Source organism: Varroa destructor, unplaced genomic scaffold (genome assembly GCF_002443255.2).
Source record: "Varroa destructor unplaced genomic scaffold, Vdes_3.0 BEIS01000003.1, whole genome shotgun sequence".
Classification (NCBI taxonomy): domain Eukaryota; kingdom Metazoa; phylum Arthropoda; class Arachnida; order Mesostigmata; family Varroidae; genus Varroa; species Varroa destructor.
In genome coordinates this window covers 25076951-25090465 of record NW_019211456.1, presented here as the reverse complement: position 1 = coordinate 25090465, position 13515 = coordinate 25076951, and the positions used below count along the sequence as shown (strand labels likewise).

Here is a 13515-nt window from a genome sequence, read left to right as displayed (position 1 = left end):
TGGGATTTCTATCCCATAGTGGTTTTGAAGCCCATAGTGGTTTCTATCGAGTTGTAAGAAAACCTATTTTGTTCCATAGTGGTGATAAGTTGTTCGAGCTATTTAATAAAATAATCAAATATGTATAAAATCGAAAATTTACAGTTTAGGTACAATCAGTTTATTTTTTTCATTTACAAGCACATAACGTGTCTTTTGTTGAACTTCTATTACTCAGTGCCCCATATGTTTCTTCGTCGATTAATTCTGCAGCAATAAATAATATATTATGATTAACGATGTTTTTCGTCGGATATATTTACATAATTCATAATTCGCGTGTATGAAATATTCCGTAATTAAGTGCCCTTTTTACCTTGAGACATGTTCTATGAATCAATATGTGTTCGGTGGTCCATACTAGCTAACGCGCCTACTCGCGTAATGTATCCTGTTGTTTACGTATATGATAATCAGGTTAACGTCTCAAGCACTATATGAAAATTTTTTTTTATATTATAATTTGCATCTTGAAACATTTACTAGGAAACAGTTACTCATGAAATAATTAAGAGTATTACATGAGAGGTTTCGGTTTTCGCCTGACTCTAGACGCTTGTCCGTAGGCCAATTTACTATTATATTTGTTCCTTGATTTAGAATTATAAATTTAGTTTACATCTTCCATACGGTGCATATGCATTGTTTGACCAAATACACCTTAGGGGTAAGTTTTGATAAAGCATCGTAAGCTTCCGCAAAACAAGACTGTTTTACTATTACGAGTCATGCTCAATTATTTCTAGTTCACTGTTGAATAGTGTGTAATATATTGACATCATTTTATTGATATATCATTAAAAGGCATTTTATATTTGCTTTATCTCCTCGAGTTTATAATGTGTGTCACATGTACAGATCTTTAATATTAACCTTATTATTTTATTATAATATCTATTATAGATAGTGATATCTCCTTCTATAACAGGGTCATTGAAGTCATTATCCTTAGGCTTTACGGTATTCAAATAATTATATCTATCTATTTATAATTTGCTTTTATGCTATCGTCGCCAGGTCGCGATGTTACTGGTGTGCCTCTCGTCTACACCGATATGTCGATCTGTTTATGAAGGTTATTTTTTTTATTGTTACATGTCAACCGGTATTCCTCCTTCATCTATTTTTCGGTTAAGGCTGAGTATGCTTTCGCGAATTTCTCTATGAGCCCTATCCATTTCTAGGGAAAGCGTTGTCATCTGTGATTTAATAGCGTCCATTTGCCGTTCGAGGTTGAAACAGTTTTCTGTCAGGTCCCGCGTTGACAAAGGCTGTTGGTTTTGCTAAAATATATGGAATTATAACCAAATATTATTATTATTATTACTATTATTAGCATTCATTTTTGGGAAACTTTACTCTAATTTTCTCTATTGTCATAGAAAATAAAGACCAGTGCACATTAGATGTGCTTGGCATACTTTTGGAGACTAACGCCCTTATTTTGTTTCCGCCTAGTTGTATGGAATGAATTAGCTATGACGAACGGATATTCTTAATGGTTGACCACACACTAAGAAACAATAATACCTGTTTAATAGCGTCCTCATCTAGCAATCCGTCTCTCCGGAGAATTTCAGTTCCCTTTCGAATTAACATTTCCTTCGCTTCCGGATATTCTTCGAGGACGCTCCACAAATCTTCCTTTGATAGTACGAACAGATCGGAGTAGCCCTGACTTCGTACATTGGCGGTACGCCGATTTCCTTTTCAGTCGAAACAGGTTTTGGAAATGGATCGTTTTATATTTGTCACTTGGCATATTCAATCAGCACGCAGCATTATACTAGATACAGTATCAAGTGAACTAAGCAAACTTTGACAAATCATTGAAACCTTTTTTCAAAAGAATATCATTAAAAAATATGCTAAAGGGGGAACTCTAATGTTCTATAGCATGCGTGATATTACTGACCAGTCTTATTTCCTTGGATGTTGAGAATCGAAAGTTCCCCAAATACGCTCCCATCTTGCAATGTCGCGAACACCGTTTTGCCATCGTCGCCAACTACGCAAAGCTTGCCTCGCTTCACAATGTACATCTCTTTACCGACATCGCCTTTGCGGCAGATGTAGTCGCCTGGGCTAAACACCTAAAATACGAAATATTAAAGTACCTCTTATCTCGGTGTTTAACAACCAAAGAGCATAAAGGTCTTTACTATTAAACGAAAATGTAAGCCTGAAATATTTAATGCTTAGAAGTAGCTAAATTCTTCGAGTTGTACGATTAATAATACCGTAAAGTTTTGCTTCACGCAGCTAGACCTATTTAGCATGAGACGAGGTGTGCCTGCACGCGTCTCGGACCTAGACTACATTCACGTGCACTTAAGTTTAATAGCCAGACACTTTACCAGCACGTATCTCAGAAACTTTTACCAGAGGCTGCGTAAATCTACGTAACAGCTAGTAACCCATTTCAATTTATGAGTGACAATAGTACGTGACTGTACCAAAGAAGCTTGTCAAAGGTGCTTCGTCATTTAATAGACATTCAGTTAATCACACTCTTCGTGAAAATGTCCGTTTTCGATGTATGAGTCCAGTATCGTTTGATCTCCGATTACGTACCTGAAGTCGAAGTTTAAGCACTAACTGCACCAGTAAGCCAGGTTCACAGTCCTATAAAAATAAAATCGTAGCAAAACAAAGGTAAATGATACCGGAATCTCTATGCATCATATATTTGATTGTTTACTGCGCCAAAACAGTTGCATAAATTCATTGAATTTTGCACGAGTATGCTACTGTCACATTCTAATAAATGCTCAATACTAAAATTGCGATCAGATGAATTAAAGGAGCTATGAATCGAAACGATAATACTCTCAGACGTACCTGGTGCGCGTACGCTACATGTCAGATGTAAAATCATTTATTATCGGCGACGTATACGTGATAATAGTAATAATAATAATTGTCTTACTGGCTGAAGAACTCGTTCTGCATTTTTTTTAGAAAACACTTTACTTCCGCCTGGAAGACCTCAATACAGCTACTTTAGTTTTTATACGACTTTTCCGACAGGACAATTTAATCTAATACAATTAATAATAGAATTAGACAATTAATAATGGAGAAAAAGGCCAATGTAATTAAGAAAATTAAATGTATACGAAATGGAATCGTGTACAAAAAATAATAAAAAAACAACAAACGAAATTCGTAAATAATACATACGGCAAACTTCAATGAGAAACAGACATGGAAGAGAAATCAAGTTAAATCTATACTGAATTTTATAAGCTACTGATCATATTAATTATCAGTGCTCAGACTGTTTCCGAGATATTTCGAGTGACCATCCAGCAAAAGCATATTCATTTGACTTTAATGATAAATATATCGAGATAACCGCTCACGCTCGTACCGACTGTCGGGTTATTGTCATTTTATCGACCGCTGATCGAGTTTCGATTAAGTTACAAGCCTTTAATAACAAAACCCATAACAACTGGAAAATTCAAACGTCCAATTTAAAAGCTTGTTTTCGGTTAGCGCGTAATATTAGAGACGTGCGACCTCTAACATAACTTACGTGTTCTGCAGAGTACATATTGTCTTTTATTGTACGGTAACTTGTTTTTTGCAGCTATATAAATTCCAATTCGTTCTGCTAATATAATAGGACTAGTGCATAGATGACATATAATCATTGGTCGGCCCGTTATCCTGCAAATCAATTTTCTTGGCTACAGAAAACTGCAACACAAATGTTCCTAGACATTAGAACATAACGTTGTTGATACAGCTTAGGAAACTATTCCCAGAGCCTAAATCAACTTGATAATCTTTTTAATTGTGACTAGAGAGGATATCACAAGTTGGCAACTAGGCGGGTTAAACTCGACAGGTATAAAACCCAAAAAAGATTATCGCAATTATCTAGAATACGAAGTATGGTTTTGCACTGTACGGTGTAATAAAGCCAGCTCCCAATTTGGAGCTCCACTAAGAAATCGTATACCTCAATCAAACTGCAACCCACAGCATCATGGGAGCTCCTCGTTGTTATGGGAAAGGAATTCGACGTCTGGAATTTTGTGAGGTGATACGATGCGCATACCACAACAAACTACGGATCTTAGTTTGTGTCAGTGCTCTCTCGTCTTCGGTGCTATGCTATGATGTTATTCTGTTTAGAATACGCCAATATCGCTGCCTCTCTATGCACATTATGCAGAGATAGCTTCCCGACTGAATCACCTTTTTTGGAGTAAGAGAGACTGATCTGCAGCTATCGATACGCGGAAGACGAATTGTTGTGCGCGCACACACGAATGACACACACACACACACACACACGGGTATATTGACTGAGAAGAATTTAAGAACTGGTACATAAAGCTTCCTGCCTGTGCCTTGATCAACGCCCGTGTTATAATATAAATGAATGAAGAATTATCCTCTTATTAATCTATATTCTTGTTGCAATGCTTCAAGTGCCTACGCTAATCCGTTTCTAATAAAATAGATAATTTTCCCTGCGGATGTCGCAAGCAAATTGCATGTTGTTTCCAGGCTGGCCTCTCCCGTGTTTCGATGACGGGTAACATAAGCATCATATTCGAAGCGGTCACATCCAATATGTCTGCTCATTTGCTTTAGCTCTGATATTTGAATGAAGGTGCGAAAATACGGTGTCAGAAATCAGAATATGGTCGCATTAAGTAATAGCTGCTGTAAGGGCAAAATCTGTACTTATGGTTTCCTTGATCTACTTTTGTTATATACTGGGCACTCGGGAACCCTAAACAAAACCTACCGACAAAAAAGTTTTGTAACTCGACTTATCTCGATTCAGGCTTGTGTGTACGACACTCAATCAGGAAGACCATAAGATCACTTTCAGCTTACGGAATCGCGGCTCACAACTTGTAATCATAATCCGCAAAGCCAGCTTTGCGAAAACATATTCGATAGTAGGCCCGTGGATTGGATGAAACTGTTAAATCTAGCAGCGACTGCCGGAAGTCGATTTTGACGGTATTGCTCGTGTGTTAAACGTTGTGCATTGTTACCCATTTCTACTCTACCTTTTTAGATAATGTACGTGTTTACGATGAACCCGAACGAGATAGGGGTTTGGCGTAGAAAGACGACGAAGTGAAAGAGAACAAACCTATAGCAGGGAAAGCCTCTATGCCTTGTACACGCATCAGGGTAGCTATACGGCCAATTTAAGAGCACCAGGAAAAAGCAAAACGTATTTTACTTCTAATCTGATACAATGTTCCGGGTTTCACTAATGTGATACTGCCGTTAAGCATTGTCTGAGGAAGCAGCTGGATCTGAATATAAAACGAAGTGTGTCTACATTCGTTTTCGATCCTGGAACTAACCTGAAATAGTTTCACACGTTTTAAGGTGTCGAGATGAACATGAATGGCAATTTCTGCTTTTAGTTTATCTGGAAGAACGCTAGTGATGCGATCCTCATCCAACGATTGTTTATTGGTCCAGAGATAATCGAACCATTTGATCACCCGATTTTCTAATTCCTTTGACACCTTACTGACATAAGGTAAAACACAACAACGAAATAGAAGATTAGCATTAAAAGAGAAAATATGAAGATCGCTATATTTAGGCGTCCAGTTTCGTGCTTATTACCTGGGACGAACTATAGTTAAATACTTATTTTACCTTACTGTTTTAAGGCGAATGTCCTGCATTCGTTCGGAGTTCGTGCTGGATAATGCGATACGGTTGTAACCAATCTTTATTGACGCTGTTTTCTCGTAAAATAACGATGTATAGACGTGGCAACCCCTTCGAAGGATTCATTTTTCTCCGTTGGTTAGTAACTAGACAAAGTTATGTTGTACTCACCGAAATTCCATGTACTGTTTGATGGAGTCCATTTTCTGTTGGAACTCAGCCCTGGCCGCATTAATGTTTGTGATCATCGAGCCGACATTGCCAACGATCGTAGCAAAAATCAAAACACCCACTAGGAAATCGATTACAACAAACACGTACTCGCTGTCACGCTCCGGAACGGGCACCTTATTAAGCAAAACATTAGTTAAGTAATACAAACCAAACAACGATAATACAAATTATACATTGAGGCCTGCCCTAATGATGATTGGATACGCTTCGAATCATGAAATCGTCTCAGAAGATAACAAAAGTTGCCGCTAAAATAGAGACTTATCTAAATCGAACTCGAAATGCTTTAATTGGTTGACTTAATCAAACGCTGCATGCTTTGTAGCATGTGTTGCAATTTTTGCTGTACGCTGATCCAGGAAACGGGCTAATACTGGCGCCGGTGTACGAATAACTTTTCAGAGGATGCTCGTCGTGGTGCGGAGTTGGGTAGGGAACCGATCTGTTGTTAACTGACCCTAACCTATCATTTAAATAATGCATTGCAGAAAACATTATCAATAGCCCTATAAATCAAAAAAGCTGTCTTTTTGTTCAGTACCTCCCATGCAACTTACTTAAGCCGGTTTTTCTCGTGTTTCATACTTAGGACTTCGAACGTTCACCAAGATTCAGCCCGATTACAGAAGAAGACAAAGCGTTCTTCTCGTAGTACCACTTTATAATGCAAAGCATATGGCAATGTCACAATGCCTTTTGTCAGAGCCAAAGGCCGTGCTTATTCGGTTGCTAGTCTCAGGGCCAATACCGTATGAGATGTTGTATTATATAATGTACATTATGCATTCTCGATCAGATGATGCATTCAATCAGCGACCTCTTACATACTTCTGAACTGTTAGGACATGGCTGTGAGATCCGCTTTTTTGAAATTATGGCGCACTGATGAGGGAGGGATGTTTAATTGCAGCAAGCTTGACCAATACGATGAACTATTTATGAGTCGACACCCAATTGGAAAAATGGTTAACTACAGTTATAGGGTCTACTCCTTGAAAGGGATCAATGTAGATTCAGCTGTTAGCTATCGTCTGGAAACGTGTTATTTCTCCAACTGGGGGAGACAACGTCTAGGTGGTTTTTCGTGAATAATTTCTCGTATCTAAATAATTCGTATTTCGCCGTATTCTCTAAAAGCACATTTGCAATAGAATCAAATGAACAAGCTGAATGAATTTTACCCAGTGTCGAACAGATAAGGGTTTTCTAGACAAGAATGCTGAATGCACAATGTAGTAAAGCATTTAGGTCTAAAAATGGTCGTATTCATCTAGACGAACCAATGTATTTCTAACGAAGTTCGCTTCTACTGCCAATTTTTCCACTACCAACAAAGCTCACATATCTTACTCTTCATTTCTCAAACCGTAGCGGCGTATAAAGTTCGTTTTATGTCACGCAGATACAAGCTTGTCAGAAGCGGAAGGGTCCGTGTTCTATCGCGAACTCGCTCCACCCAGACTAGCCTCCCTCACAACAGCCGTATAAAAACCGCCGTATGAGTTCTGCCGTACGTTCTACTACTGTGACTTTGAACGCGTTCAGCAGACAGCTTCCCAAAATTCCCCTAATTGGAGTTCTACTATACTGCGGCCAATATTTGTTTATTACTTGCAAACATGTTCACTAGGAGGAAAGGTGGAAGTTCCGACATAATAGTCGCGCCTGCCATGATCCTTAAATGAAAAAAACTGCTTTCAACAATCTGAGTAAACCTTCAGCAAAAAAGGCAAGTCGTTGTTTGGGAGAGAAACTTGACTTTCGCTAAGCTTGTGATGGGTTTTTGTCCTACTTCGAAAAGGTCTTCCAATATGATCTTCAACAATATAGCAGCAAGTAAACAAGCTAACTAAAAAAGTTAGAACTGTGGAGTTTTGGTATTAAGCTAAGCATGCTCTGTCAGTAAGCTTGTTCTGTGTCGTCAAATCCCGTCCTGTTTCTGCTCTGTAAAACGATCATAGTAGTAATCGTTATATTATTAATGATGATGATGAGAAAATTCGTTCGAGAAAAAGCTTTTCATAGATGATATGCTTTGAATGATTTCATTTATCTAACTAGACTCACATGTACCGTTATTCACTGACTACAGTGAGCAGGAAAAAAAAGCTTACTTAGATAAGTATGATAATAAGTCACTTAAAATTAATTCCAATAACAATCAATCGTGAGCGGCTATCCATTTCATGAAGATACTCTATATAGATATATAAGCCAATCCAAAATTGATTTTTAACCGGCTAAATGCGTTTCCTTGCAGTGTCCATCGATCTGAAAAGTTTAGCGCGCCGCAAAAAAGGAAAATTGCCCATACGCGCTGTAACTGAAAATGGTCGGCCGACAAAACAGCAGTGGTTTCCGTTCATTTGTGCTTTGAGGTGTGGATCCCCTCAGATAATGGACTGCAATAGCCGCTTTTATGCAGTGCTTAACTATAGCATAACGGCAGTTGATGACCCTTTGTTATACGGTTATAATTGTCTATTGTACGATACATCGTTATCATTCTATACCGAATTCATTTAGAGCGAACCCATACGACGCCATATCGTCGCTTCATCATTGACTCTAATCTAATGCGTTACGTTAAATAGCCATACGCTGTAGAAGGAGTCCCTTAGTAGGGAGCAGGTTCGGGAAAATAGTAAAAAACGGTTAACACACAACGGCAGATAGTTGTCCTAACGAATAACGTAGTCCTCTTAAGTTGTTGCTAGATTACTTACTTCTCCGATCGTTGTTAGAGTTAATGTTGACCAGTAGAATGAATAGATGTACTGATGCTGTAGCGAAGCGTAACGCGGCTCCGATATATTTCGGTACACCCAGTTATCGCTACCAAAACCAATGAAAAAACTCACTGCGAAGTAGATACATGCGTTCCAATGGATGATTACAAGAATCAGGAAGATTAATTTGCCTGAAGTCAACAATGAATTCATAAGCGACACTTCGTATTTGTATGAAAACACTTAACGTGTGTATGGTGATCCTAAATATAGGCTAGGTTGTACGTGGATTTTACATAAACATACACTAGCGTGATTCAAACCTGAACTTACAAATATAGGAAGAACTTTCCCAAGAAACTGCGCCGAAATTGTAGAAATCGCAAAAAAATTAATACCGAAGATCATATAGCACAGTTATATTTTGTTAATAATTCACGAATTTGTTACAATGGTATAACATTATGTTTGCGCGCGTTTCCCTGCGTACAGCGTTTTGCTATAAAATACATGTCTTAGGTTTACCTGAAGCCGTCGTTTAATTAGGACTTGTTGTTTAATGGGTAATGGCGTTATAATTAGCCGATAAAGGCTGCAGTTGATTTATCTACTTCTTATTCTTGTGAAATGGTTTTACCCGAAAGTGATGCTCGTTGTTAAGAGCCCACCCGTAATTGGCAGCGGATTTGACGAAGAACACGTAATTAGTTGCAGAGAAAATACTCATTTCAGTAGGCCTCATCAATATTAGTCCTGCTTCTAACCTGAACGGAACTTGTCTTAGACAGGACCGCAGAGGAAAGCAAGGACCTTGGACATGCTAAATTTCAGCCATTATATTTACTTGCCAGTTTCGTAACTGTATTCAACTGACTACCATACCTAGGTGTATCCTAATGCGCACTGAAAGGTGCTACCGGACCAAATTCTGAACGAGCGATCAGTGTAGATAAATCAGTCCTAGCAACGCCGGGATAGCGCACCGAACCTGTACAATCAATAGTTCAATTTAAATTTGATCAGAATTAATGGCTGGCCAATTGTGCAGCTTGAGAGACCAGTCCTACGGAAGAAAAATGTAGTCTTTAGTACGTTTAAGGTATACTCCATGGAACACTTAACCTTCTATTGTATTTCATACAATACACACGTTAAAATACACTTTATTTTATCTACTATGGCAGAAATTCCACAGTGTTAATATCGCAGCAATCGTATGTGTGATTTTAAAGTGAGATTTGTACATAACTATGTTGAAATACTTATAATAATCATGCTTAACTCTAACTGTAAGTAGACGTTTTTTTTTAGTGAAATACGAAAGTTCAGAATCTTAAGGCAATTTATAACGTCTATCGCCCGCAGCTGAAGTCCAACTCGGTTTTCCAAGAAAATATGGCTAGACCTATCTGCAGCTGCAGGCGAAACAAGACATTCGTTGAGATGACGACAAATCCATATCGGCCCAAAAATAGAACAGTACTAGTGCATGTAGCCAACCAGCGTCCGGTAGACTCAAAATGTCGATGTTTGCTTACTAGGTGTTTGAATAAGTACATTGTTGCCGGTTCAGTAATGGGTTGTCTACTAACCTAAGTAACATGCCACTATCCCGGTAGATTGTTATATCATAAGGGAAGAATGCATAAAATTGCTAAACTAGTATCTAAAGCCCTATCAGTATATGCGATTTTTTTCTTGGCTAAAATGACGGGTACTTGGTATGCAAATTTAAGTTGTCTACGCCCGACCTTACATAACATTACTTCTGCTCCTGATAAGAATAATATCTATATCATGCAGAATTTGATTTGGATTTAGTTACTTCGAAGTCAGGAAAGTACTTTTTCTCTATCGCTCTTCGTAATGCTGAATTTGTCTAACTTCATTGAGTCATACATCCTCCTTATCAGAAACACAGAACAATCCTGGAAAATATTGCCACGCCACCTGTCATTGGGACATCCGACTACTAACTAAAATAATAATTTTATAGGCCATTTAGTACGCACCAATGCGAAATGCGTAAGGGTAGTTTGTGCGCGTCTCCGTTCGTTCAGAGAATTCCAGTGCGCGAGGTATACGCAATAATCGGTTGAGACGGACGATCACGATGCACGGAAGCGACGACGCGTCACAGCGGATACCGGTGTATACGTAAAAGAAGTCAGTTGGCAGAAGGGAGGCTATGTCTAGACGACACGCGGGCGATTTCATGTAGCGCAACAAGAGCTTGTTAGTATCTTTGACCAACAGGCCTTGTTCTAAGTAACCTGTAAACGAACCCGGAAAGATTAGCGAAGTTAGGTGTCACAATAATAACTATAACAATTCCTATATGTCCTGCGGAGTAGAAAACGATGAGCCTGCTGTCCTTATGAACGTCTAACGAACGGTTGCTAAACCCTTCTCTTATGCTGGAAACAATGATGATTAAGGGACGGTAAAGACTAGCCACAGCTTACATATTGTACCAAAATAGAAATACTCACGCTGCAGAGATTAAGCCAAGTCAAACATAGCCATTATACAAAAAAATTAACTTTTGTCGCGCCATTCAGCTGTGGTTTCGTTGTTGAAAACTAGACTCTCGCTAACTCAAAGTTCTAGCCTGTTGGTGTCTGAGAAAAATCAATTAATCTGCTGAGATTACGGATCCCATTCTGAGTTGCTATATAGATGCGTTCCAATCTGTCGAGCGATAACAATTTTAACAGTATATGACTGTTGCATATTATAACTAAGCTACCTTGTTCATCTTTTTGCTACACATATGCTGCCGGACTTCATCATGCACACTTCTGTGCTCGAGGAACGCATTGATCGAGACGCTTTAACGCAACACAAATCACCCCCTAGCGAAGTGACCGCTGCCGACCGAGAATATTAGGGTAAACAAAATAAAATCTCTACACCTTAGTAGCAGCCCTAGTAGTATTAGACAGGACAAGATTATATTAAGAGTCGCCACAGGGTGTCTTGTGCCTAAACCTATGCAGTCGTCTAGCATACATGTTTCCTGTTAGTAGCTAAACAACATAAATGGGAAGCAGGGATGTATTCGTGCATCCCATGAAAGAAGTAACCAGGTCCATTTTGGAATGATGTCTGCGTTCGAACGCAATCAAACGTCGTTTTATATATGGCTGAATCTTGGCCGTAAAGGATTTATAGAATTTTGCATACAAACATTGCTACGGTACGTATTTTCTACGGTAGCGAACGATTTATAGTTTCTTATCAAAACAAATTTTGCAAAATAACGCACAGTTGGACTTCAGAAAGGAAATTCAACAAGGTAACGAATAGCTGGTAACGGGTTGTATTTATAGGGACAAATATCCTTTTGTAGTTACCGTGTAATGTACGTACATAAAAATGCTAGCTAACGCCGACGTTGCTCCAGTGACCTGCCTAGACCGGGTCCCATTTCCTGTACACGGCTAGGGTGTTTGCGCTAATACGCTTTCAGCGTAAATGATGGTACGACTTTTAAATGGCTAACAGTTGTTCCCTCGATAAGGAAAAGCTCGTAGACAAGATTTGCTTCAAGAAACTTCTGAGCAGTCTTTCCGAAGCTCTACCTTTGCTAGCAAAGTACCGTCGAATCCTTCGTAGCTATTGTACCTATCACATGCCCAGCCAGTTTACAATGTATTTCTTCGAGGAAAAAACCAAGAAAGTCCTTCTTGAAATGATACATTGTTTTTCATCAAGATATAGGTTTAAGATGCGTATTTGACTTCCCGAATTAATGCCTTTAAAATGAGTAGGCTTAAAGCCTTGATAATAACTTATAAAACTTAGATTTAAATCTGAAACTAATTGGCCTCCCAAGTCGAATGCAATAGATTATACTTCCATCACAGTTCACTTAATGCAGTGCGCACCTGCGGAAACACTCTTGTGGCATCCTAGAAATTATTTCTGGCAAATCTAATCCCTACCAGTCCTGTGTAGTCTACTGTGTATAATAAAAAAACAAAAGACCTAAATAGAGGATCTTAAAGAGGGATGTAACGATTTGGAATAAGATTATTTTTACAAATAAGATTATTCGAGAGAAAAGACAAAATGCGAATCTGCTCAGTGTAACATATTCTACGAACAAAATCAAGGGGAACAGTCCAAAGATCGATGTGCTTACCCGTTCTCGCGCGAAGTACCATATCAAGTACATAAATTGAGTCGCAGATGTAGTCTAGAGCGCACCATAGGGGAGGCGACGCATTTTGGAGCTCCCAGAAGACCGATCGGCCGATAATGAAGAGTGTATTGTAAAGGACCGCAAGAGATACGATGAAGAGCCAGAAATAATAGCGATTGCCCGACGGATCTACAATCCAGTCACTGTCTAGAAGGCCGCCACATGCACTGAAACAAACATTTACAGTATAAGGTACGCTTTGATATAATAAGCAAAGAAGCCTTTTCATGAAACTAGAATTTTACTTTTTTCTATTAGCTTCGTGGCAACATGACACACTCGCTCTTGCTCAACTGTGTTGCAATTAGAAAATAATGTAACATCAACATACATTATCAGAAGCCAGTGTATTTTACGTTTTTGCCCACACATTATTCTTAATTATATATGTAAGACAATACAGTGTGTATAAATCAGTATGGTATTTATATATATAAAGTAAACCAGATAGCTTATGAACATGCGGTGAACACTCTCCGACTTAAGATCACCATCCGGTGACGGTCTGCTGTTAGTCCTTTGCTGTGGGCCTGTTACCCCGTACGATTAGGAAACTATTATATTCGCTAATATATCGATACCTGAGACTCAAGGCGAACCAGTGATGTAGCAGTATCCAGGGGATTATATGACATAGACAAG

General features: G+C 38.7%; 1 protein-coding gene across 2 annotated transcripts in view; it reads right to left on the bottom strand.

The window, feature by feature from the left end:
- Positions 1 to 137: 137 nt before the first annotated feature.
- LOC111248007 (cyclic nucleotide-gated channel alpha-3-like) overlaps positions 138 to 13515 on the bottom strand; it is a 43924-nt gene continuing 30546 nt past the window's right edge. For both annotated transcript variants that reach the window (XM_022799674.2, XM_086982599.1), the window contains 9 exons: positions 12814 to 13040; positions 10679 to 10939; positions 8664 to 8857; positions 5875 to 6050; positions 5385 to 5556; positions 2614 to 2664; positions 1955 to 2132; positions 1570 to 1745; positions 138 to 1322 (listed from right to left, as the gene is read on the bottom strand). In XM_022799674.2, the coding sequence (XP_022655409.2) occupies positions 1131 to 1322; positions 1570 to 1745; positions 1955 to 2132; positions 2614 to 2664; positions 5385 to 5556; positions 5875 to 6050; positions 8664 to 8857; positions 10679 to 10939; positions 12814 to 13040 (1627 nt within the window). In that variant the 3' untranslated portion in view covers positions 138 to 1130. The remainder of the gene's footprint in view (positions 1323 to 1569; positions 1746 to 1954; positions 2133 to 2613; positions 2665 to 5384; positions 5557 to 5874; positions 6051 to 8663; positions 8858 to 10678; positions 10940 to 12813; positions 13041 to 13515) is intronic.